This window comes from Phacochoerus africanus, chromosome 1 (genome assembly GCF_016906955.1).
Source record: "Phacochoerus africanus isolate WHEZ1 chromosome 1, ROS_Pafr_v1, whole genome shotgun sequence".
Lineage (NCBI taxonomy): Eukaryota > Metazoa > Chordata > Mammalia > Artiodactyla > Suidae > Phacochoerus > Phacochoerus africanus.
Genome location: NC_062544.1, coordinates 7,777,420 through 7,803,868, shown reverse-complemented (window position 1 = coordinate 7,803,868; position 26,449 = coordinate 7,777,420). Strand labels below are relative to the sequence as shown.

General features: G+C 46.8%; 1 protein-coding gene across 2 annotated transcripts in view; it reads right to left on the bottom strand.

Moving 5' to 3' along the window:
* The window catches only part of MARCHF6 (membrane associated ring-CH-type finger 6), an 86,797-nt gene extending 82,258 nt beyond the window's left edge, over positions 1-4,539 (bottom strand). Inside the window, exon 1 of one of the 2 annotated variants that reach the window (XM_047770051.1) lies at positions 4,281-4,539. In XM_047770051.1, the coding sequence (XP_047626007.1) occupies positions 4,281-4,299 (19 nt within the window). In that variant the 5' untranslated portion in view covers positions 4,300-4,539. The remainder of the gene's footprint in view (positions 1-4,280) is intronic. The other variant, XM_047769961.1, reaches the window with a different exon arrangement.
* Positions 4,540-26,449: the final 21,910 nt, after the last annotated feature.

Sequence of the window (26,449 nt, the reverse complement as noted above, 5' to 3'; positions counted from 1 at the left end):
AGATTTCTTTCCTCAATGCTCATGACCCAACCTCTGCTAACTTCGAACTTTTCTTCTATAGGTTCCTCAACTTTCTCAGCATTCACAGAATTGAAGACAGTTGAGTTTTGTTCTGGCTTTAGGGTACATTGTGGTTAGTCTGATCTCTCTAGACCATTAAAACTTTCTCCATATCAGCAACAAGGCTATTTCTCGTTTTATCATCTATGTGTTCAATGGAGTACCACTTTTAATTTTCTTCAAAACTTTTCCCTTTGCATTCACAACTTGGCTAATTGGCGCAAAAGGCCTAGCTTTCAGCCTATCTCAGATTTCAACAAACCCTCCTGACTAAGCTCAATCAATTCTAGCTTCTGATTTAAAGTGAGAGACATTTGACTCTTCCTTTCACTTGAACACTTAGAGGCCATCATAGGGTTAGTAAATGGCCTAGTTTTTATATTGTTGTGTCTCAGGGAACAGGAAGGCCCTGAGGAGACACAAACAGTGGTTAGTGGAGCAGTAAGAATACACACTGATCAATTAAGTTTGCTGTCTTTGTGGGCTCCAAAACAAGTACAATAGCAACATCACAGACCACCATAACAAATAATGATGAAAAAGTTTGAAATATTGAGAGAATTCCCAAAATGCGACACAGAGACATGAAATGAGCAAAAACTTTTGGAAAAATGATGCCTATAGACTTGCTCCATGCAGGGTTGCTACAAACTCCCAATTTGTAAAAAAAGAAAAAAGAAAAAAATCAGTATCTGCAAAGCTCAATACAACAAGGTATGCCTGTACTGTGAGAATGGATTATAAACCTGTTGATTTTACAAAAATAAAAATTTAATATACAAAATACTGTAGAGATCTTTAGTATCTAGGGAACGCCTAATATGAAGGGTAAAAATCCATCTGGCAAATAACTAATAGAATTCAATACGGTTTACTACAAATACGAAACATTGTGAGCATTATAACATCATATATGGTACCACCTGAGGAATGCAAAACTCTATTTTTAAAAGAGATGGAAGAGTTAACACTTTAACTGCAGGTTGGTATTTTGGTAACACTTTTAATCTGCTTGCTTAGATTAACATATTTTAAAAATAGATAAGTAAAAACATCATCAGTGTTTTTAATAATGGGTGATAGAATTTAAAGATGTGTGTGTGTGTGTGTGTGTGTGGTTGCATTCAAGGCATGCATAAATTCCCCAGCCAGGGATCAAACCAAGCCACAGCAGTGATGATGCTGGATTCTTAACCCACTGAGCCACCAGGGAACACCTAAAGAAACTTTTTAAAATTTTACTTTCTATATATATGTTTAGCCATATTTTCCAAGTCTCCTACCAAAAAAGGGGGGGGGGTTCATTTACAATCAAATAAAAAAACAACCGCAAATTTTTTTACTTTTTTAAACTGTAATAACTCGTTTAGCAAACAGAAGTCGTTTCCAAGCTTTTTGGTGTCTTTTTGCCATTTTTAATCATGAAATCTTCTATAATCCTCCTTTTCCTTCCAGCGTTTTTTCAAGTTAAATTTACATTAATTTTGAAAACTTCCAAGACTTCCAATTTGGAACTTTGCAAAATTAGGCATGAGAAGTATTAAAACTCGTATTCATTTTATGATTAATAGTGTCATAAAACACACAAAAAAAAGCTTTGTCGAATTATATATATGAGGGAGTTCCCATGGTGACTCTGTGGAAACAAATCTGACTAGTATCCATGAGGACACAGGTTTGATCCCTGGCCTCCCTATGTGGGTTAAGGATCCGGTGTTGCCATGGGCTGTGGTGTAGGTCGCATCCTGCATTGTTTCGGCTGTGGTGTAGGCCGGCAACTACAGCTCTGATTTGACCCTTAGCCTGGGAACCTCCACATGCTGTGGATGCGGCCCTAAAAAGACAAAACAAAACAAAAAAATTACATATATGATTCTTCTTACAAAGGAAGCAACAAAAACATAATTATCTCAACATCGGATACTGGGTATTCACTTATAAATATCTAATCTAACCACGAGTCTGACAGAAATGAGTCTGAATCTCGCCTTTGACATGTTACCTGCATGACTTTGGGCAAGTTACTTAATCATACTAACCCTTACTTTCTTCCATCTGTAAAAAAGGGAATGCTGTGTACCTAAAAGTGTTACGAGAATTAAATGAGATGTCTATGAAGTGTTTAGTGAAGTACATGCCCTATATTAAGTCCTCAGTAAATTTTAGTTATTTCAAGAACCGCATTCAAATATCACTTGAATATCATTAAATACCATTTATACCTCACCCTTATTATAACTTTACAAGGAAAAAAACAGTGCACTAGAAGCACATAGCAAATATTTCTTTCAGGAGTTCCCTGTGGCTCAGCGGGTTAAGGAACCTGTGTTGTCACTGCAGCAGCTTAGGTTGCTACTGTTGCACCACTTTGACCCCTGGCCTGTGAACTTCCATCTGCTGTGGTCAAAGACAAAAAAATATATATTTCTTTCATCATGATTCCACATAAACTTTCAGATTCTACAATTCCTGAATTACCACTATCACACCATACATTTAGTATGCAAACACTAAGTGCACAGGCTTAAAGAATGGGAGGAAAACATGCCAGTACATTATCAAGTGGTAAATAAACACAAGCCTTACTAAATTGAGTCATTAAAATTTGAATCCAGAAGTATGTGAAATCTATGGAGATGGAAATTTACACACAAGAATCATCTGTCAAAAGAAGATAATTCCTAATAACCTCCTCAGCAGTGTCACTTTACTGTTTTTTCCAAAGGAGCCTCCGGTGGTTATTACTTCACTCACTTTATATAATAAAAAAACTAAGACATAATGAAAACTATTTGTAATGAGAAGGCCTAGGTTCAAATCTGTCTCTTAACTAGCATGTGAAGCTTAGACAAGTTATTTAAATAACTAAGCTTGGGAGTTCCCAGGAAGCTCAGCGGTTAAGGATCTGGCTTGTCACTGTTAAAGAAAGAAGCCAGCCAGCCAGCCTGAACTTCCGCATCTATAATACCCACCTACTCCACAGGGCTCTTACTAAGATCAAATGTGAAGGCATGTAAATATGCTTTGTAAACTCAAGTATAACACGCGGCTACAGTTTGAAGTTCTTACTAAGACTTCTTTAAAAAATAATAAATTGTCTCCACTCATTACACATACAGTATCAAACTTTCTGTCACTCATTATTGCACGCCACAACAGTCCTCAAAGATCTTCATTTAAAATCACCAAAATCCATACGGTTGAAAGGTGCTTATCAGACAGCTACATAATACACCCGAAGCAGAAATGTATCTTATCTTCACTGACAACCTAAACATCAAGCATCAGGAGAGTAATTTCCTCTATGGACTCAGTAAAATTATTCGATAGACTCTAAAAAGATAAAACTGCTTAAAAACAACCTAATTACAGTCAGCGGATAAGCAAATGCATTTCAATAGTCGCAACTGTTCAGTTATGTATCCACGTATGTATTCAGTTTACAAGAGTCAGCTTGATCCAAAACAGCCACATCCAAAACACACACACACTCAACCAAGCAACACACGCACAAAACTCGGCTTATTGGTGTCAGGGATTAAGCACAAAACAAGTCACACTGAAACAAAGGAATTCTACAGAGCACCCCTTCTGCGAATAACCTCGTTGGGCCTGCCTCGTCCCCGTTTAGTAAACAAATAATTCGGGACTCGCAAGCAGGGGATAAGGTTTTTAAATAGGGGTCAGTTGACTCCACTCAGCCGTCACCTGGCGGGGTATTTTTCGCTAAGTTTGAGTCAACAAAGAAGTTCTGCCGTGAAAGGGTCGGGCCCGCAGAGCTACGGGCAAAACGATATAAAGAAAGACAAAACCGAGTGGGGGAAGGGTGTGGAAAACGCCCCCAGACTCTGAGCGGCGACGACAGCGTCGTCCCCCCGGGGCTGGCGGGACGGAGGGGGTGGGGAGTCTCAGCGGCTGCGGCCACCGCAGCCCCGACGCCCCCTGGCCCGGGCAGGGGCCCTGCCCTCCACGCGCGCGGGCGGGAAACGGCGGGGGGCGCCGAGGGGTCACCTTCTGTTCCCCGCCGCCCCTCGCGCCGGCTGCTCGGCGGGCAAACGGCCCGGGCGCCGGTCCCGCCGCTGTCATCGCGGCCCCCGCCCCGAGACGAGGTGCCCCCAGCGCCGCCCGGGCCCCGCGGCCCGCCTGGAGCGCCGCAGACTGGGCGCGGGCCCAGCCCGAACCCGGGCGCGGGAGAAAGGGCGCGGGCGCTGCCGACTTACCTTCCTCGGCGGTGTCCATCTTGTCTGAGGGGGCGGCGGTGACGCAGCCGCGAAGCTCCTGTGGCCGAGGCCGGAGCCTTCCGGCCGGGGCGGGGAAAAAGGGAGGGGGAGGAGGGAGGAGGGAGCGGAGCTGGGCCCGGGCAGGTGTTTGTGCTCAGGTGCGTGAGAGGAAGCTAGAGGAAGGAGAGAGGGGAAGAGGGAGAGGGAGAGAGGCTGACAGAAAGCGGGCGACAGAGGGGAGGGGGAGGGTCGGGGAGAGCAGAGGGGCGAGGCCTGGGCGGGGCATGGAGGCGGAAGGGGCGGAGCGCCCCAACGACAGGTGCCGTCATTTCCGGCCGCGGCGGAGGCGCGCACGCTCAGTGCGCGGTAGCCGTGGGGGGCCATCCCGGCCCCGCCCAGCCCGAGCAGCTGGTGGCCGCCGTCGTGGGCATTGGGCTTCCTGGACCTTGTCCTGAGGGTTGCGCGGGGCAGCGAGGCTGAAACCTTAGTAGGAGTTGAACTCTAATGACACTGAGGGAAGCAACAAAGAAGGCACAACACGATGGAAGTGAGCAGCGTGAGCCAGCGCCTGACAGCGAGGCGGCTAGCCCCGCGCAGGCCGGGCGGCGGTGCAGGACAAAGACGGGTCCCAGGGCTGAAGAACTGGTTACCTGGGACTTGTGAAAATACGAGTTCTGCGCTCTCGCGCCTGGAGATTCCGGTGCCGCGTGTCTGGAGCTGGCCCAGGAATATGCATTTTTGTTCTGCACGCCGGCAGTTCTGATGCATGTTTTGAGGAAGTACTAGAATGCCAATAAAATTAAAAAGTCGGAGTTCCCGGCGTCACTCAGTGGTTAATGAGCCCAACTAGTAACCATGACGTTGGGGATTCGATCCCTGGCCTGGCTGAGTGGGTTAAGGATCTGGCTTTGCCTTGAGCTGTGGTGTAGGTTGCAGTCGAGGCTCTGATTTCCTTTGGCTGTGGCGTAGGCCGGCAGCTAAAGCTTCCGTTGGACCCCTAGCCTGGGAATCTCCGTATGGCACGGCTGCACCCCTAAAAAGACAAAAGACAAAAAGTAAATAAATAAGTGAAAAAGTCAGGCCCTATCATTACCATAGTTCCTCCCAGGGAGACTTCTGCATTTGACTGGAAGAACTACGATAAACTGCTTAGGTTGGAGGTTGAAACAAACACCCTTCTCTAGGGGAAATCTGTTCAGATAGGGACAGAACTTGGTATACTGGGTTATGGACACTTAACCTGGCCAGGGCTAAATTGCTTCAGCCTTATGAAAGACTGAGCACGTTCCATCAGTACACCACTTTTCCTCACCAAAATCCTTTTACTAAAGGAAGAACTATTTAGAAATTACCGATGAGAAGCCACCACCTTAGAATTACCTAAGTAGAACTAAAGATGTGTCTAATCCCAAGAAAATATATTTTAAACAATATGCAGATGAATTGCAGAAATAGATGCAAGAATGCTAGCCATCTCTTTTCCATCCGTGTGAGGAAAGGAATTGGGAAAATCTCCCACCTCTGACCTTCCTCAATCAGAATGAAACTGAGAATGAAAATAATGAAGTAGAATCCTTCAGAAAGAGAGCAGCCCTTGAAGACTAATGTCACTGATTTGACCAGTGTCACTCATGGTACCCAAGACAGGAAGGAATTTAAGTCCTTGACACAATAATGGAGAACCACTGATTTCAAGGGTTGACCTTAAGAACTGAACACATTTAAGCTTATCCTTAAATATGTTTAGACTATTATTATTTCCCAAGAAATTGAGTCTGAAGGAGGCTCATTCCCCAGTCTCCATCCCTCCCACCCAACAGGACAAGCACTCGTGCCCTCTGTAGGGCCTGTGGCAGAGCACTTCTCACTCAGCTTAGACCAGGGGCACAATTCAGGACCACCAGACCCAGTCTCAGGTGTTGTACAGCAGAAGGGGGAAGGATTCTGAAGGAGTGAGACTTCTTGAAAGAGACACTAGTAGTCTTTTAGGACAGCTATAGGAACCTCTAGGCAGTAGAACTGGGTTAGGATTGGAGGGATATGAGTGTTTGTGATGGGGCTGGAGGAATCCCTCCTTTTGTCTTCATGTGTTTTCCTTTATGATGCTCAAAGGAAAGTTATTTACTAGAATTGAGAATTGCCCCAACCTCTACTCATTCAGCCTTTGGAGGTTAAATGTAAGAGCCATCAACCAATATTTGCTGAGTGCCCCACAGAGTGTGCCAGGCATTGGTCCTCACAACAAGCCCTTTGAGATGCATAAGTCAGATATCCCTTGGTTACCAACTAAGCTGGTAGACAGAAGAGAGGATTGTACTGTTGATATGAGCAGACTGTGACAAGGGTAGTGGTCCAGTGGGCCTCAGGGATTGCCAGAATCCCTCCTCTGCCCCTATCCCTCAGCTCAGCTTCTCTCCCCACAGCAGTTTCATGCTGTCAGATCAGCTTCCTCTGCATGGCTGGAGACAAGACCACTGAGAGCTCTCAAGGTCATATTTTCAGCCTCACCAGCAAACAGGCTGAGGGTGATGGTCTCTGGTCTCAAGTTAACAATTCCCAGGCAAAGATGGTTAAATGGTCCACCTAGGTGACCATCCCTGAACCAAATGACTGTGGTTAAGAGTGAAGATCTGGGAGTTCCTGTCGTGGCATGGTGGTTAACGAATCCGACTAGGAACCATGAGGTTGCGGGTTCGGTCCCTGCCCTTGCTCAGTGGGTTAAGGATCCAGCGTTGCCTTGAGCTGTGGTGTAGGTCACAGATGTGACTTGGATCCCACGTTGTTGTGGCTCTGGCGTAGGCCGGCGGCTACAGCTCTGATTAGACCCCTAGCCTGGGAACCTCCATATGCTCCAGAAGTGACCCTGGAAAAGGCAAAAAGACAAAAAAAAAAAAAAAGAAAGAAAGAAAGAAAAAAAAGAATGAAGATCTGGGAGTTCCTGTTGTGGCTCATCGGAAACAAATCCAACTAGTATCCATGAGGATGCAGGTTTGATCCTTGGTCTTGCTCATTGGGTTAACGATCCGGCATTGCTGTGAACTGTGGTGTAGGTTGCAGATGCGGCTTGGATCCAGCATTGCTGTGGCTGTGGTGTGGGCTGGCAGCTACAGCTCGGATTCAACCCCTAGCCTGGGAATTTTCACGTAACGTGGGTGCAGCCCTGAAAAGACAAAAGACAAGACACAAATAATGAAAAAACCAGAAAATCACTTACAGTCTGAGAGTGGTTCAGGCTGGGGTTGTCAATGGAGAATAAGAACGGGTAAAATTTCAACAGGGAACAGGATTTTAGCATCCTGGAACATTTTCCAACAGTTAAAAAGAAAAACAGTAGCTTTACAGTGAAGACACATCTATGTGAGCAGATAATCAAGGCTGACATCACAGGGATGGGACAGACTGATATAATGAGAAAATCGAAGTCAGGAATGCCTGCCTGAGTCTGGGCATGAGGAAACATAGGATGGAGGCAAGCTGAGGGCCAGCCTGCAAAACTTGAGGCCTGTATTCTTTTAAACTCTCCAGGATGTGACAGACAGAACGATTGAGGAATTGTTCCAGATTGAAGGAGGCCGAAGAGACACTACAACTAAATGCAATATAGGAAGGAATCCTAGACCTGAAAACTGAAAAATACATTTTCAGGACTATTGACAAAATTGAAACTTGAATAGGTTCTTTGAACAGTATTGCTGCACCAGTGCTGACTTCCTGACTTCTTAGGAGGCCCCTGTTTAGGGAAATGCACTCTGGAGTATTCAGGGGTAACAGAGAATCAGGACTGAAGCTTATAGTCAAACGGTTCGGAAAAAGACTAATTGTGGAGTTCCTGTCATGGCTCAGTGGTTAACGAATCCAACCAGGAACCATGACATCGTCCTGACTTCATAACCTTTCTCACTTGCAGGAATTTAAAGCAATATGCGGGAGTTCCCGTAGTGGTGCAGCGGAAATAAATCCGACTAGGAACCAGGAGGTTGCGGGTTCAATCCCTGGCCTCGCTCAGTGGGTTAAGGATCCAGCGTTGCCGTGAGCTGTGGTGTAGGTTGCAGATGCTACTCGGATCCCGAGTTGCTGTGGCTGTGGCATAGGCCGGTGGCTACATCTCAGATTAGACCCCTAGCCTGGGAACCTCCTTATGCCGAGGGTGTGGCCCTAGAAAAGACAAAAAAGATGAAAAAGAAAAAGACTAATTGTACGCTGTGTGTGTGTGTGTGTGTGTGTGTGTGTGTGTGTGTGTGTGTGTGTAGGAGAAAAATCTTAAAAGTTGGTGAGTCTGAGTAAAGGCAATATGGGAAGTTTTTGTACTGTTCTTGCAACTTTTCCAAGAGTTTGAAATTATTCTGAAATCATTTTTAAAGTTAAAATTACTGGAAGTTCCTGTTATGGCTCAGAGTGTTAAGAACCCAACTAGTATCCATGAAGATGCAGGCTCGATCCCTGACTTGGCTCCATGGTTAAAGGATCGGGCATTTCTGCAAGTTTCATAGTTCGTGGATGCAGCTCTGGTCTGGCGATGCTGTGGCTGCAATTTGACCCTTAGCCTGGGAACCTCCATATGCCCAGGTGTGGCCCTAAAAAAAGACACACACACAAAAAAATTGCTGAAGTTCCCATCATGGCCTAGTAGTTAGCAGACCTGACTAGCATCCATGAGGACGCAGATTCGATCCCTGGCCTTGCTCAGTGGGTTAAGGTATCCGGCATTGCTGTGAGCTGTGGTGTAGGTTGCAGGTGTGGCTCAGATCCCATGTTGCTGTGGCTGTGGTGTAGGCTGGCAGCTACAGCTCTGTTTCAACCCCTATCCTGGGAACCTCCGTATGCCACGGTTGCGGCCTTTAAAAAAAAAAAAAAATTGCCAAGTGCTGATGGAACTGCAAAGCAGTGGTTCTCAAATATGGGGAATACCAGGAGTTCCCTGGTGGCTCAGCAGATTAAGAATCTGGCACTGTCACTTTCTGTGGCTCTCGTTATTGCTGATGCACAGGTTTGATCCCAAGCGCAGGAACTTCCCCATGCCACAGGCGTGACCAAAAAAAAAAAAAAAAAGAAAGAAAAGGAAAAAGGCAAATTTGCGAAATCTCAGTCAAAGGACCTTTGACAATCTGATAAAATCTATGGACTTTTTTCCCCAGAAAAAAATGCATAAACACAAAATGTTGCATAAAACTTCTGGGAATTTTCTTTTTTTCTTTTCCTTTTTTTTTCCTCTTTTAGGGCCAAACCAGAGGCATATGGAAGTTCCGAGGCTAGGAGTCAAATCATAGTTTCAGCTGCCAGCCTATGCCTCAGCCACAGCAACACCAGATTTGAGCCTCTTCTGCGACCTACACTGCAGCTCATGGCAATGTGGGATCCTTAACCCACTAAACGGGGCCAGGTATCAAACCCGCATCCTCATGGATATTAGTCGGGTTCATTACTGCTGAGCCACACCAGGAACTCCTTGGAGTTTTCTTGATGCCTTCAAGTTCATGTACATACTTCAAGGTGAAAGAGCTTCTCAAACTATTGAGAAAAATGATGTTGTTTACTTCCCTTTCAAGAATACGGCAGGCTAGATTCTATAGAACCATTGAAAATACTTGATAAAATGTTAAAAACATATTTTTAAAACCACGAAAGAGTTGTCAAAAATAGTAAAGCAACTACCAGGCCAGAATCTAAGGACAGGATGTAAATGGAACATGGCAGTCACTGTTGCTCTGCTGATACAGGCAAACTTTGAACTTGTGGTTTGACAGCTTCCAGGGGCAAGAATAACAACTATGAAAGCCCAGGGCCTTCCCAAAGTGAAACAGCTGTCAAGAGATCCTCCACCAGGATCCTCCTATTAGGCGTCAGGGCTGCTATCTCAGGGGGATTAGTGAACCAAAAGGAAATCTGACCCCTCTCTGAGATGTCTAGGAAAAGTTGGTTTTGCTGAACCTTATTAAATTATCCCCACAAACCAGCCCTGGTGTGGATTGTACCTCAAGCTCATGACACCCCAGCGACCCAATAATCTCAAGCAGTAAATTTAGTTCAAAATGATTTTGAATTGCTGGGACCCATAAGTTCCTGGCTGAAGCAAACATATGTTCTTTTTTTTTTTCTTTTCTTTTTACAGCTGCACCTGTGGCATATGGAAGGTTCCCAGGCTAGGGGTTGAATCAGAGCTGCAGCTGCCAGCCCATAGTACAGCTGCAGCAATGCCAGAGCCGAGTGACCTGAACCACAGCTTGTGGCAACACAGGATTCTTGACCCACTGAGCGAAGCCAGGGATCGAACCCCCATCCTCACAGGAACTAGGTCAGGTTCTTAACCCACTGAGCCACAATTGTAACCCCACAAAAAACATTCTCATTAGAGGCATGCCCTTGCTTCCTGTCCACTTTAGTCTGCTAGCACTGCTAAAAAAAATACCACAGATTGGATGACAACAGAAATTTATTTCTCATAATTATGGATGCTAGAAGTCCAAGATCAAGGTGCCACCAGGCTTGGTTTCTCCTGAAGCTTCACCCCTTGGCGTTCAGAGGGCTACCTTCTCTCTGTGTCCTCCCATGGCCTTTCCTCTGTGCCTGTGAATGTCTAGTGTCTCTTTCTCTTCCTATAAAGACACCAGTCCTACTGGATGAGGGCCCTACCCTTTGATCACATTTAACCGTAATTATCTCCTGAAAGGCCCTATCTCCAAATACAGCCACACTGAGGGCTAGGGCTTCAGCAAACGAATTTTAGGAGGACAGTTCCGTCTACAACACTAGCCCTCAAAGAACTTCCACAAATAAACTTACAAGGATGATGAGCTGCACATAACCAAGTAAGTGTGTAAACAAGAACTAACAGACAAAAGATAAAAGAAACCATCCTACAAAGACTTCAGGTATGGAATTATGAGACAGGATATAAAGAAATTATAGTTACTTGAAACTTTTTTAAAAAGTGATGAAGATTTTTTATTATTTTTATTTTTATGGTTACACCCACGGCATATGGAAGTTCCCAGGCTAAGGATCAAATTGGAGCTACAGCTGCCAGTCTACAGCCATAGCAACACCATGATCTGAGCTATGTCTGCAACCTATGCCTCAAGCTTGAGGCAATGCCAGATCCTTAATGCACTGAGCAAGGCCAGGGATTGAACCCACATTCTCACAGATACTAGTGGGATTCTTAACCTGCTGGGCCACAAGGGGAACTCCAAGATGAAATAATTTTAAAATATCAATTTTATGCCAGAATTTTATCTTTGCTACCATTTAAACATACAATGAAAATTTCACTTATTAAGAAATGAAGGGGCAAGTTTCCTGTTGTCATTCAGCAGTCACTACAAGTGGCCTTGCTCAGTGGATTAAAGGATCTGGTGTTTCCATGAGCTGTGGTATATGTTGAAGATGCGGCTCAGATCCCACAATCCTGTGGCTGTGGTGTAGGCAGGCAGCTATAGCTTTCATTTGACCCCTAGCCTGGGAACTTCCACATGCCCTGGGTGAGACCCTAAAAAAAAAGATTAAAAAAAAAAAAGAAATGAAGGGGTACATAGTTTTTTAGGGTGTGCACAAGCAAAATTTTTAGAGAACTCTGTATTTTAGCATGAATGAGGCTACACCTGTCCTTGTGCATTTGGAAGTCTGTAGCCATGGATCTTCAACACCAGTGGACACCTTTCACTTACTGATATTTGCCTTAGGCTAACACAGTTGGCTGAATAAATGAAGCAAAATTTCCAGGAGATACTTTTGTGGCAGAAATAGCAACATATGTATGAATGCCTTTCTTATGAAGAGGTACATTCCTAAGGCAGCTGAAATATCAATTGAACAATAAATGATATGTTGGGTTCAGTTCCGTAAATCTGTTCTTTTATATCTGCATTTCTCAGTTATAATGAATTCAATTTCAGTGCTTCAGGCAGATATTCTCAACAATGAGGTACATTGAGTCAAATCAAAGTACAAAGTGTTTCTTATGTACTTAGGATATTCACATAATAATTACTCACAATTTCAGCCAAAATGTTACTGAGATAAACACCTTCAAGACCACAGTTTTTTTTCCCGATAACCTTTTATTATGAACAATTTCAAATATACAGAGCAGTTGAAGAAATAGTACCATGAACACTTAAACACCCTCACCTAGATTGAACAATTGTTAACATTTAGCCGTATGTATGTTAACTACAGTTTTTCTTTTTTTCTTTTTCTTTTTTTGTATCATTTGGAAGTATGTGTGCCAACAACTTTATCATAAGCAAAATGAACATGCTGCTCCTATAGTTAGAATAATGTCCTTTAAAACTATTACCATACCTTAATAATACCTAGAATCTAAAATTGCTATAGTTTTCCCAAGAATGTCCTTTATAGTTTTGCTTTGCAAGTTTTTTTTTTTAAAACAATATCCAATTGAGCTTCATTCATGGCCAATGGTTTTAGCCTATGTAGTCTCTCTTAGTCTAAAATGGTCCCTGTATCTTTCATTTTCCAATGACATTGCCTGTTGGAAAATCATAGGACAGTTGTTTTATATAATACCCTTTCTGGGTTTGTCTGATTAATTCCTCCTGGTGCCATTTAATTGTTCCTTTAGCCCATTTTCCTGTAAACTAGAAGTTAGCCTAGAGGCTTGATACCATACAAGGTAAACATTTTCAACAAGACTATTTCATAGATTGGGACATTCCTATTGTGGCTCGGTGAGTTAAGAACTTGACTAGTATCCATAAGGATGTGGGTTTGCTCATTGGGTTAAGGTTCTAGCATTGCTGCAAGCTGAGGCATAGGCCACAGATGCAGCTCAGATGTGACATTGCTGTGACTGTGGCATAGGCTGGCAGCTGCAGCTCAGATTCAACCCCTAGCCTGGGAATTTTCATATGCTGCAGGTGAGGACCTAAAAAGCAAAAAATGAAAAAAAAAGAATATTTCATATATGATGCATTTTTCATATGGCAGTACATCAGACAAGCTAGACCACAACCTCCGTTGCTGAGTTTGATCATTTGTTGAGGCTGCCAAGTCTCACCATTTACTAATAATCTGTGGAGTAATACATGAAAGCCACAGTCCTTCATATTTTTTCATTCATATCTTTATCTTTCTCATGAAGTAGGACAGCCAAATTTTTATTCTTAAATTTGAAAGTGCATGCTATCACTGGAGTACCCTTTGTGGCTCAGCAGTTAACGAACCCAAGATCCCTGAGGATGAGAGTTTGATCCTTAGGCTCCCTCAGAGGGTTAAGGATCCAGAGTTGCCATGCTCTGTGGTGTAGGTTGCAGACTCGGCTTAGAGCCTGAGTTACTGTGGCTGTGGTGTAGGCCAGCAGCAGTAGCTCTGATTTGGACCCCTAACCTGGGAACTTCCATATGCCTCGGGTGCAGCCCTAAAAAGCAAAAAAAAAAAAGGCATGCTATCATTAAAAACATTACTGTTTTTGCTTTTTTTTTTTTTTGTCTTTTGTCTTTGTTGTTGTTGTTGTTGTTGTTGCTATTTCTTGGGCCGCTCCCGCGGCATATGGAGGTTCCCAGGCTAGGGGTTGAATTGGAGCTGTAGCCACCGGCCTACGCCAGAGCCACAGCAACACGGGATCCGAGCCGTGTCTGCAACCTACACCACAGCTCACGGCAACGCCGGATGGTTAACCCACTGAGCAAGGGCAGGGACCGAACCCGCAACCTCATGGTTCCTAGTCGGATTCGTTAACCACTGCGCCACAACGGGAACTCCTAAAAACATTACTGTTGATATCCATAGTGACAAGTGTATTTTACAAAATCTTCTAAGTTCTTTGTTATAAACTTCTGTAATTTTTCTAATGAAGTAAAATCTTGTCGGTGTCAATCTCCTAATTCTTGCAGAAAAGCAAGGAAAGAGAGCGTGCCAAATCAAGGTTGACCCCTACAGGTCTCCCCAAGTGACAGTGTCCTGACTGTGTGTCCATGCAACGTCACTGGGCAGTGAGAGTTCCTTCTGAAGAGACCAAAGGAAGAAAAAGAAAAAAAAGTTGAGCTTAAGCCACACAAATTCCAACTGAGTTGCCGCATTTCTGACCTTATTACTCGATGAAGCAGATAAAGGAGATGCTTTATTTAGTACCATGTACACAAAAGCTCACTCATGTGTCCTCAACTATTGTAAAAGAGCAGAATGCGGGGAGGGCCTCAGAGCACCTGGCACAACTGAGGACACTGTGCTCTCTGCTGCAACATCAAGCAAATCACTAAGTCCTGAGCAAGCACGGTTGAATCCTGGGGAAGCAACAGCCGGTGAGCGGGTGCCTAACAGAGACCAGAAGCGGTTGGCACAAGCTCTGAGATTGCAAATAGAGTCAGAAAGGAGGCATAATCTGACATTCTCTTACTCTGCCCACACAGAGGACATAGTGCAAACACATGCCTATACAATTCCTTTTCAGTAGGTCTCCCTTCCAAAGCCAAGTATGCTTTATGGGTTGGAGAGTTGCAGGCAAATTGAGAAATACTGGGCTTCTCTATTACAGGATTTGAGCGCCTTTAATTGATTAAATTGTGTTAAGGAGCCACAGGAGGGGAATATGGTCACCAGTGTTGTTCATGTGTCCTTGGTCACTGCACTCTTTCCTCAGAGGCCATCTCACAGGCCCTCTGCAAAAGGCTGAACCACAGAAGCCCCAAGGAACCCAATGATAAATGGACGAAGAAGAGGTCCATGCTTTAGGGTAGAAAAGCTTCTAAATTGGCCATGGCATCTTCCACATCCAGAGGATCCAGGAATTTCTTGACATCCCAGGATATGTCAGATTGCCACAGGCTGGCAATAAGTCCCATTACCAAGAGTGGATGGATGATGGGCTGTTTCAAGTGAGCTCAGCTCCAAAATATCTTGGGAGCTCCACAGCGGTCAACAAGCATTTTCAGGAGTGAACTATGAACTTCGCAGTATTCTCGCCTTTGGAGATGGGTGTCATGGGCTAAGTGGTGGCTTCCCAAATTATGTCCTCGCCCTAGTCCCTGGAATTGCAAATGTTACTTCATTTAGAAAAACAGTCTTTGCAACTGTAATTAAAGATTTTGAGATGAGAACATCTTGGATTATCCGGGTAGACCATAAATCCAATGAGAGGTGTCCTTACAAGAGTGATGCTGGGAGTTCCCGTCGTGGCGCAGTGGTTAACGAATCCGACTAGGAACCATGAGGTTGCGGGTTCGATCCCTGGCCTTGCTCAGTGGGTTAACGATCCGGTGTTGCCGTGAGCTGTGATGTAGGTCGCAGATGAGGCTCAGATCTTGTGTTGCTGTGGCTCTGGTGTAGACTGGCGGCTACAGCTCCGATTCGACCCCTAGCGTGGGAACCTCCATATGCCACGAGAGTGGCCCTAGAAAAGGCAGGAAGACCAAAAAAAAAAAAAAAGAGTGATGCTGAGGGAGATTCGAGATGACCAGAGGAGGAGGCCACTTGAAGATGGAGGCGGAGACTGGAGCGATGCAGCCAAGGCCAAAGAACGCAGGCAACCACTAAAAGCTGAAAGAAGCAGGGAAAAAATTCTCCTCAGAGCCTCTGTAGGAAATGCTGCCCTGCCAATAACATATAACTTCAATACAGTAATCTCAGACTTCTGGACTGCAGAACTGTGAGAGAGAAATTTCAGTTGTTTTAAGCCACCTAGTTAGTGGTCATTTGTTACAGCAGCCACAGGAAACCAATACGCTCACCACCAGTCTGAACTTCAATATTGACTTGCTGGCTCCAGAGGTTGCAGCTGACTCTCCAGCGTCATCCCCCTCTCCCCATCCCTGCCTCACATAGTTATATGCACCATCCAGAGGCAGCTCCTGGAGCCCCAAGGGAGGATCTCTCTAACCCATGGATCCCTTGAAATATACATCTGATAGTTTGGCTTCTAACCTGAAATTGTGTAGTTAGTTGCCCTAAAGCAAAGTTCTTCCTAGAGATTTTTATCTTAGATTGTGGAACCCAAAGGAGCCTTCAGGAATTATCTGGCACCCTTTGTTCCTGTATTTATGAAATCATTAGCTCTGAAGCTGAATTTCTTTTTTCTTTTTTTCCTTTCTTTTCTTTTTTCTTTTGCTTATTAGGGCCACACCTCTGGCTATAGACTTTCCCATGCTAGGGGCTGAATCAGAGCCACAGCTGCCAGCCTACACCACAGTCATAGCAATGCTGAATCTGAGCCACATCTGTGACCTACACCACAGCTCATGGCAATGCCAGATCCTTAACCGACTGAGCAAAGTCAAGGATCGAACCTGCATCCTCATGGATACTAGTCAGGATTGCTACCACTGAGCCACAATGGGAACTCCTGAAGCTGAATTTCTTTTGTTATCTTCTTGTATGGCTTGTCATGAAACATGTATTGAGCACTGATTGCGTGGAATATGCTGTTAGATCCCAAAGAGAATCAGGTTAAGCACGTCTGAACCTAATTCCTATCTTAAAAAGTTACCACTGATTTAGGAACTATGATCTAGTTTTACCGGGAAAGAATTCTTTTTACAGCCTCATTTGGGGAGCCCATGTAATGATGAGGGTTCTGACTGCTTAGATGTAACTCTGGAGTCTAACTAGAATATCTAGATTTCTTAGGGTGAAGTCTTCTTTTTGACCTCAAACTTTAAGCATATGAATATACATACTTGCTATTTTTGCTTGTAAAGTTCTCCATCCCCCCTTCTCCTGGCTGCAATAGCTGGCTCTCTCTCAGAGAACTGCTCCTCCTGTGCTCCAAACACAGACTTCCAGGAGAATGGGGGAACTGCCAGTGTCCCCACTGTCCCACACCTCTCCCCCTGTCCCCATAGGAAGGGCATGCAGTCTGGACCAAGGGCACCCTGGTGCCCACGGATGATATCTTTCCACTGCTGGCCTCTTCAGTCCACTCACCCACCTTCTCCACCTTCCTTTGAGGCCAGGTTTCTGTCCCTTCAGTGGACAGTTATGTTAACACAGTTTGACATTGATCTAACAATACATTTAATTTCAGGTTTGGACCAATCATTCAGAAGCTCTAAAATAATGTTTAACGTTGACCAGGCACTTGCCAAGTGCCAGGGACAGTCCAATGGATGTGACACGTATTCAATTCTCGACGCTCTGATGAGGCAGGAACCCAAGGGAACAGTCAGGTTCAGTGAGTTACCCAAGCCCCACACCTTCCAAGTGGCCTCATTCAGGGTAGAGCTCCAGGGGCCTGTGCCAGGAACACACCCCCGACTCTCAAGGGACTCTGTGAGTGTCCATCGGGGTGCTGCTGCCCCCTGTCCTTCTGAGTTCAGATGGATGTTTAACCTGAGCCACCTCCCCTGCCTTCCTCCCTGTCATGCTCTACCTCTCACTTCTCCTGGGGTTGTCTTCACAGCTGCCTCCCTACACTGTGTGGTACCCCTCTCTCTCTCTCTCTCTCTCTCAACTGTCTAATTTCTGGTATTCACTGAGAGTCCGAATATACAAGCGGACAATAGCCAGACCAACTATGACAACAGAACTCTGACTCACAACCTGCTGCAACCAGCCCAGGGAGCCAAACCACAGTCACTGCAACCAGCCACCCAGAAAGGTCAGCCCTTAATCGATAACTGTCAGCTTCCCTCATTTTCCACCCGGCTTCCGAATCAGGACCAATCAGAGAAAGCCACATAAGCAACCCTAACCAATCACACAGGATGCTTCCCTTCTAGTGAGCCCGCCTCCAGCTTCCCCATGACAACAGCCTCGCATCAGGGCACACCTGCAGCGATGCCTTTTTCTGTTAAAGAGTCCTCACTCCTCCGCTGACTTTTGAGTCACTGCCAAACACCGGAGGGTGGCTGACTCCTTGTACAGCAAGCTCTGAGTAAACAGCCTTTGTTTTTCTCATCTGGGTGGTCTTTGTTTATTTCCACCGCCTTTTCGTTTTAGGGGGTCCTTAGGTCTTTCTGTTGACGCGCTGACCACTCTTGCCCTTTGGCTAAACTTCACCACTCTGAGGCCTGTACCCCAGGCTCAAATCTGTCCCATTTCTGCGTGAATGACCCTGGCTAACAAGCGTCAGACGTTTCCTGCGGTGACTCATCAATTTCCTCATCACGATTCTGTGGCAGGTGAGACCTCCAATCGCAGAGTGACACCCACAGAGCCTCATTTTAGCCCCAGCACTGTGGAAGCAGTTGCCATAGAGATGGATGCAGCAGGCGGCTGGGAGCGTGGTTCACTGTAGCCGGCCCACGCCAGGGAGGGGCCAGGCGGTCCGCTGCTTCTGAGCTGCTCAACTCCCACCCTGCCGTCCTCCCCGCCCCCCACCGCCTGAGCACAAAGGGGCTGGGAGTGAGAACTGTCCGTGTCGACCACTCTTGGATCCTTGGCTCGGCACGTCCCCTAGGTTGGCTGTTAAAGATGGGCGTCACTTGGTCTTGCAGCTTAGACTGTGTTGCCTAGCAACGAGATAACAAACAATGTAAATCGAATCTCCATTGAGTCTGAGTGAATGCCTTGTTTACGTGGACCCAATTTCAGTGCGCAGCGTCGAGGTGGGGGCGGGCCGGTCTAAAGCTTTTTACATGGAGGATTAGCACATACCCTCAAAAGTGCACAGAGCTTAAGTGCACATCTTGGTAACTTGCAGCTAGCATCCACATCAAGATCCAGAACCGCACAAATGCCCTCCTGCTGGTCAGTCAGGTCAATGCCCACCCTCCCCACCCCACCCCCACACGCGGATGTGATTTCCCTCACCATGGATTTGTTCTGCCTGCTTATTATGATGATGACATGTTTCGGGTATATGGCATTCTAATTTGACATTTTATAATTCGTATACTCTGGAGTTCCCGTCGTGGCGCAGCGAAAACGAATCTGACTAGGATCCATGAGGACACAGGTTCAATCCCTGGCCTTGCTTAGTGGGTTCAGGATCCAGTGTTGCTGTGAGTTGTGTAGGTTGAAGACTTGGCTCAGATCCTGTGTTGCTGTGGCTGTGGTGTAGGCCAGCAGCTACAGCTAGCCTGGGAACTTCCACATGCCCCAGGTTTGGCCCTAAAAAGGAAAAAAGAAAAAGAAACAAAAAAGAAAGGGGTAAAAAAGTTTTCTCCTGGTCCAGGATCTGATCCAGAATCTGTATTGTACTGTATTTAATTGTCACACTTCAGTCTCCTTTCATAAAGAACAATTCTTTAGCCTTTCTCTTTCCTTTTTTCTTTTCTTTTCTTTTTTCAGCTCTGCTCCCTAGCATGTGGAACGTTCTCGGCCAGGGATTAAACCCATGCCACAGCAGTGACTCAAGCCACTGCAGTGACAATGCCAGATCCTTAACCTACTGTGCCACAATGGAACCCCCTCCTTAGTCTTCTGTTCATGACTTTGACATTTTTGTAAGGTACAGGCCAGTTACTTTGAAAACACCTCTCAGTTTGACTTGTTTTTCTTCACAAGTCAGGTTATGCATTTGAGGCATGTTGTGCCCTTGTGTTGCATCCTATCAGAGCCCCAGGTTGTCAATTTGTCCCATTACTGGGGACGCTGACTTTGATCACTGGGTCAAGACGGCTGCCATGTTTCTAGTGAAATTACTATTTTCCCTTTTGTAGTTAGTATCCTGTGGAGAAAGACTTTGAGACCAAATCTTGTTTCTTTTTTTTTTTTTGTCTTTTGTCTTTTTGTTGTTGTTGTTGTTGTTGTTGTTGCTATTTCTTGGGCCGCTCCCGCGGCATATGGAGGTTCCCAGGCTAGGGGTAGCCACCAGCCTACGCCAGAGCCACAGCAACGCGGGATCCGAGCCGCATCTGCAACCTACACCACAGCTCACGGCAACGCCGGATCGTTAACCCACTGAGCAAGGGCAGGGACCAAACCCGCAACCTCATGGTTCCTAGTCGGATTCGTTAGCCACTGCTAGCCACTGACGGGAACTCCCAAATCTTGTTTCTCATTAAAGTTTCACCCACCATGTTAGCATCCATTGATGATTCTCCCTGACACAAGTATCATGATGGTAACTCCAAATGATATTTTCTAATTCCATTATTCCTTCTACATCCATTAGTTGATATTCTACCATAGGGAACAGCTTTCCCTTCTCCCTATGTATTTATTTTTTTTTCATTTATATAATTATATCCATACGTACTTGTGGATTCTTACATTAGGCTATGGTTATAATAAGATCAAGTAAGAATAATGATAATTCAATAATATCATTATCTCAGATTGCAATGGGAGTGTGTTCAAGCTAACTATCCTTTGTCATTTTGATATGTTCCTATATTCTTTGAGTACTTTCTCACTGTCTGGCAGAAAAATATGTTTTGGGTACATCTTGTATCTTTCCTACCTACCCTGAAACCGGCTGTTTCTCTATGAAGATCTGGCTCCTTTCAGTGGAGAATGTTATTTGGAACAGGAAGATCTGGGTGCAGGGTGAGCATCAAGTCTTTCTTTGTGGGTAGAATGGGACACAGCAGCATTAGCTATCTGGCATTTCAGGCCTTACAAGTGCCTTCTTGAGTCAGTTCTGTTTCTCATTTGACCGCTAAGATACAGGTATTAAAAACCACAAGTTCAGGAGTTCCCATTGTGGCTCAGTGGGTTAAGAACTGGACTAGAATCCATGAGGATGTGGGTTCGATCCCTGGACTTGCTCAGTGGGTTAAGGATCCAGCATTGCCACAAGCTGTGGTGTAGGTCGCAGATGTGGCTGGGATCCCGAGTTGCTGTGGTTTTGGTATAGGCCAGCAGCTGCAGTTTTGATTTGACCCCCAGCCCGGGAACTTACATATACGACAGGTGTGGCCCCAAAAAAGGAAAAAAAAAATCACAAGTTAATTCTGGGAAGTGGACGACAAGGGACTCATTTTCTTGATTTTTAAGGTGTATCTACTCATGTATTCATGTCCCCTTGCTTCTGTAACAAATGACCACATACTTAGTGGCTTAAAATACACATTGGGAATTCCCACGGTGGCGCAGCGGAAATGAATCCAACTAGTATCCATGAGGATGCAGGTTGAATGCTTTGCCTCGATTAGCAGGTGAAGGATCCGGTGTTGCCGTGAGCTGTGGTGTAGGTCACAGACGCGGCTCGGGTCTGGCGTTACTGTGGCTGTGGCGCAGGCCAGCAGCTGCAGCTCTGATTTGACCCTTAGCCTGGGAACTTCCCTATGCTGTGAGTGTGGCCCTAAAAAGCAAAACAACAACAACAACCAAAAAAAAAAAAAACAAAAAACCCCACACATTTATGATCTTACGGGTATGGACAGGTATGGAGGTCAGAAGTCTGAAATGGGTCTCATTGGCCTGCGCTCAGGTTGTCTGCAGGCCTACGTTCTTTCTGGAGGCTCTAGGGAAAAATCTGTTTCCTTGCCTTTTCCCCCTTCTGGAAACCATTTGCAATCCAGGCTAGTGACCCTTTCCTCCATCCTCAAAGCCAGTAACTGCATCGCTCCAACCTCTGCTCTGCTTCTGTTCTCTGGCTTCTTTCTTCTAAGGACCCTGTGATTACACTGTCTCCCCCTGGATGAGCCAGGATAACCACCCATCTCGGGGCCCTTATTTACCTTTATTTACTTTTGTTATTACCCTTACTGGCTTAAAAACAAAAAAACAGCATACGTATAGGTTCCGGGTATTAGAAGGCAGACATCTTTGGAAGCTCATTATTCTAGCCAATTTTTTTTTGGGGGGGGGGCGCCGCACCTGCAGCATATGGAGGTTCCCAGGCCAGAGATCAAATCCAGGCTACAGCTGCCGGCCTATACCACAGGCACAGCAACACGGGACCCGAGCTGCATCTGTAACCTATACCACAGGTCACAGCCATGCCGGATCCTTAACCGGCTGAGCAAGGCCAGGGATAGAACCCACATCTTCATGGTTCCTAGTCAGATTCTTTCTGCTGTGCCACGATGGTAAGTCTAGTCAATGTATTTTATAAAGTGTTAAATAATGAGCATATTTTATTGTGGTAATAAAAAAAAGCAATTGTAAGAAAGACAGGTTTGGAGTTCCCACTGTGGCTCAGTGGGTTAAGAAGTATCCGTGAGAATGTGGGTTCCATCTCTGGCCTCGCTCAGTACTTTTAAGGATCCAATGGTATCTGTGGTGTAGCTCTCCGATTCGGCTCAGATCTGGCCTTGCTATGGCTGGTGACTAGGCCTGCAGCTGCAGCTCCTACTGGACCCCTAGCCTGGGAACCTCCATATGCCTCGGGAGCAGCCCTAGAAAAGGCAAAAAGACAAACAAACAAACAAACAATGGGTCAAAGAGACAGCTACCCTCGTCCTCAGCCCTGCAACTCTTGATGGCATCTGCCACCAGCTCTTGAAGCATCCTGCCACTTTGGCCTGAGGGCAGCAGAGACAGCAACCTGTGACCAGGTGGGCTACCCCCAAAGACAATCCTCCAGGGTCACCAGTAGGTGAAAGGCTCCGGACTCAGGGCTTTTCTTCCAACTCCCAGCTCCTAGGGGGCGAGACGGCCCTCTTTTTCCGTCTCTGAGATTCCTCCAGCTGGCGTGCATTTTAGAGGCAAGCTCAGGACGCTGTGGGGCGCCTTGGAGGCGGTTTCCACAGGAGTGCCTTAGATTGCAAGCACACGGCGGTGGTTTTAACCCATCTCGCTGCATCTCATGTACCAAGCGTCTACACCGCCGACTCCTTCGCAATCCTTCCGCCTGCTCGCCCCCGGGCGGCCCAGCCTGCCCTGTGCACCGAGCCCACCTGGCCGGGCAGGGATCTCGCGCGATCCCGGCACCCCCCCACCTCCGACTCCGGCTCCTGGCCGCCTCGCTTCTGCTTCCCCCGCGGCCGGCAATCCCTGGAGCTCGGACATCCTACTTGCTTTTCTCCCTTATGTAAATATTGCCATTTTACAAACCTCCCGCTCCCTGCAGTCCCTTTGATTCTGAGCCCGGCCTCACTGGGAGATTCTGCTGACTCGGCGCCCCTTTCTTTGCCCGCCCTCGCCCACTCTCGGGAGGCCCTTGGGGACATCGGGACCACCCAAGGACACCGCCCCTCTCGGCCCCCGCGGCGCCCGCGGTTCTCCTTTCTCCTCGCAGTCTGAGGTCGGCAGCAACCCCGACGGAGGGGATGCAGGGGTGCTGCCCCACCCGCGCGGCGAGAGAAGCCCTTTCTGGGCTAGGGGTTCGGTAATGGTCGGTTTAGGGTCTCCCGTGGGGGCTGGGATGCGCCTGGGGCCAAGCACCTTCGTTAGTTTCCCTAAGACCGAAGTCCCTGGGGCTGGGCGGGGATGGAGAGACCCCAAATGCAGGCGGGCCTCGCAGGCAACCCCCCCTCCCCCGGGGACGCAGTTTGAGGTGCCTCACCCACCTCCTCCTCCCCTACTCCACCCTCCTCCGCCCCCACGCCTCCTACCCCATGGGCAGGAAGCCAGAGAAAGGAAAATGAATGCTTGAAGAAAAGGTGACAGAAGCCAGGAACTAGAGACTGTTTACAGCGCGATTTTCTTGCACTTGATATCTTTTTTCTTTTTTCTCCTTTTTTTGTTTTTTTGTCTTTTTGTCTTTTCTAGGGCCGCACCTTCAGCATATGGAGGTTCCCAGGGGTTCAATTTGATCTGTTGCTGCTGGCCCACGCCAGAGCCACAGCAATGCCAGATCCAAGCCACATCGCACAGCAACAGTGGATCCTTAACCCACTGAGTGAGGTCACGGATCAAACCTGCAACCTCATGGTTCCTTGTCAGATTCGTTAACCACTGGGTCACGACTTGAACTCTCACTTGTTATCTTGAAATGATATGCAGTATCATTGAAATTCCATATCTTGCAATATATATGCAATATATATCTGGAAGAACTGGAATACCCATTCTCAGTGGTCAAAGGACAGTTATTTTTAACCTCCTACTGTGCTATAACTTACATAACCACATCATTCATCCAGAGTATACAACTGAGTGGCTTATACAGTCATGGGGTTGTGCCATCATCACCATCAATTCTAGAGCATTTTCCTTTCTATAAAAAGAAATCTAGGAGTTCCCGACGTGGTGCAGAAGAAACGAATTCGACTAGGAACCATGAGGTTGCAGGTTTGATCCCTGGCCTTGCTCAGTGGGTTAAGGAACCGGCGTTGCCATGAGCTGTGGGATAGGTTGCAGATGTGGCTCGGATCTGGCGTTCCTGTGGCTGTGGCCTAGGCCAGCAGTGGCAGCTCTGATTCAAGCCCTAGCCTAGCAACTTCCATATGCTGCAAGTGCAGTCCTAAAAAGCAGGGGGGTGGGGGAGGCGGAATGAAGCAACTGAAGAGACCTGCAACCACACAGGATAAATTACCTCCCAGGTATTGACAGAGAAACTTCTATGCAGAAAGCCCACTGTACGGAGACCTGTGCGAGGAATGGCTCACTCTGCTGGGAGGAGTGAGACAAAGCCCAAGCAGGGCTCCGGTCAGAGAGGGCATTGTCCTCCCAGTGAGAGGGACACAGACACCCCAATGCCCAGCTGTCACCATTTCACATACAGAGGCAGAACTCCACAAGCACCCCCAGCTGTGGCTGGTTGGGGAGGGGTTCTGGTGCTGGCCTGGGGAGAGCATAGCTTTACAGCTGAAATAATATTTGTCTCCAGCAGCAGGGAGTGGGGCCGGCATGGGTTAAAGCCCAGCCGCGTGAGAGGGCTTGATGCACTTGGCAGTGGTGAAAGCAGGAGGACAGGGCTGGGAGGGGACAGGCCCAGGAGGGCCAACCAAGGCCTGACTGCGGCAGGAGATGGATGGTCCCAAGCTGAGCAAATGTCATCTGTCCCCTGTGGACAGATACCTTCAAGATAAAGATTATGGCAGGAGCAAGGAAGAACTGTGTCCTGCTTGGATAAGAGATAGAGACCATCTGTTTCTCCTTCTTGAGGTCAAGGAGACCTCGAGAACTGCACACTTGCAGAAGGGTTCCTCAGGGGTCAGAGTAGGGAGGGCCGCCAGACCTCGGTACATCTTGTCAACTTCCCAGAAACCCCAGCGGTAGAATCCATCCTGGCTGAAAGATGCACCTGCACACAGGGGAGGACCCTGAGGCAGGCCAGGTGTGGGCACAAAGCCAGATGAAGCAAGGTGATTGGTTGGAGGAAGCCCGGAAGGCCCGCCCCCATAAAAGTGACTTAACCACCTCCAAGTCTCTCTTCCTCTCCTGCTCTTTGTCTGTCCCTGTCTCTCTCTCCCCCTCTCCCTCTCTCCCCTCCCTCTCTCCCTCCCCAAAGGCTGCTTGGGCTTCCTCCACACCTGTCTTCTCTCTCTTTTTTTTGTCTTTTACCTTTTTTCTTTTTTTTAGGGCCGTACCTGCAGCATATGGAGGTTCCCAGGCTAGGGGGTCTAATCAGAGCTACAGCTGCCAGCCTACACCACAGCCACAGCAACGCCAGATCCGAGCTGCATCTGTGACCTACACCATAGCTCACGGCAATGCTGGATCCTTAACCCACTGAGTGAGGCCAGGGATCAAACCTGCAACCTTATGATTCCTAGTCGGATTCATCTCTGCTGAGCCACAACGGGAACTCCATTCTCTCTCTTCTCTCTTGATAAACATTTAATTGTGTCATTACCCTCAGTCTCTTTGCTGAGTTCTTTCTCAGAAGGAACAGGTTCTGGGGACCTGCATCAAATGGTTAGGGGTCAGTGTTCTCACCCCACAGCCACCCAAGAACACAACTATGATGCCATGCTAGGGAGTTTGGACTTGAATCTTCAGGCCCTGGGAGCCACCCAGGAGGTGAGGCTGGTCAGGGTGGCCCCCCATGACCTAGAGCCAAGCCTCTGGAGGACGGGAGGGAGGGAGACCCTGAGGGGGTCTGAGTAGAGACTGCCATCAAGACAGAGACCAGGAAAAACCTGGGGGCAAGGACCAGGGAGTGAGGGTAGGGCTAGGGAGGAACAGGCAGATTGGGAGTTGTCACAGGACCCTGTGAAAGGTCAGGGGAGAGCCACCTGGAGTCCTAAACATTTTAGTCTTTTTTTTCCAGGGAGGAAGAGTGGCTACGACATTGACAGAACCTAGGGCATACACAGTTTCTGAATGCTTTAACTCTGGATTTCGTCCAATGGAGCTACAATAAGAAAACAGCTTCAGGAGTTCCCCCGTGGCACAATGGGGTCAGCGGTGTCTCTGGAGCCCTGGGACGCAGGTTCCATTCTCTGGCCAGCACAGTGGGTTAAGGATCCAGCATTGCCACGGCTGTGGCATAGCTCACA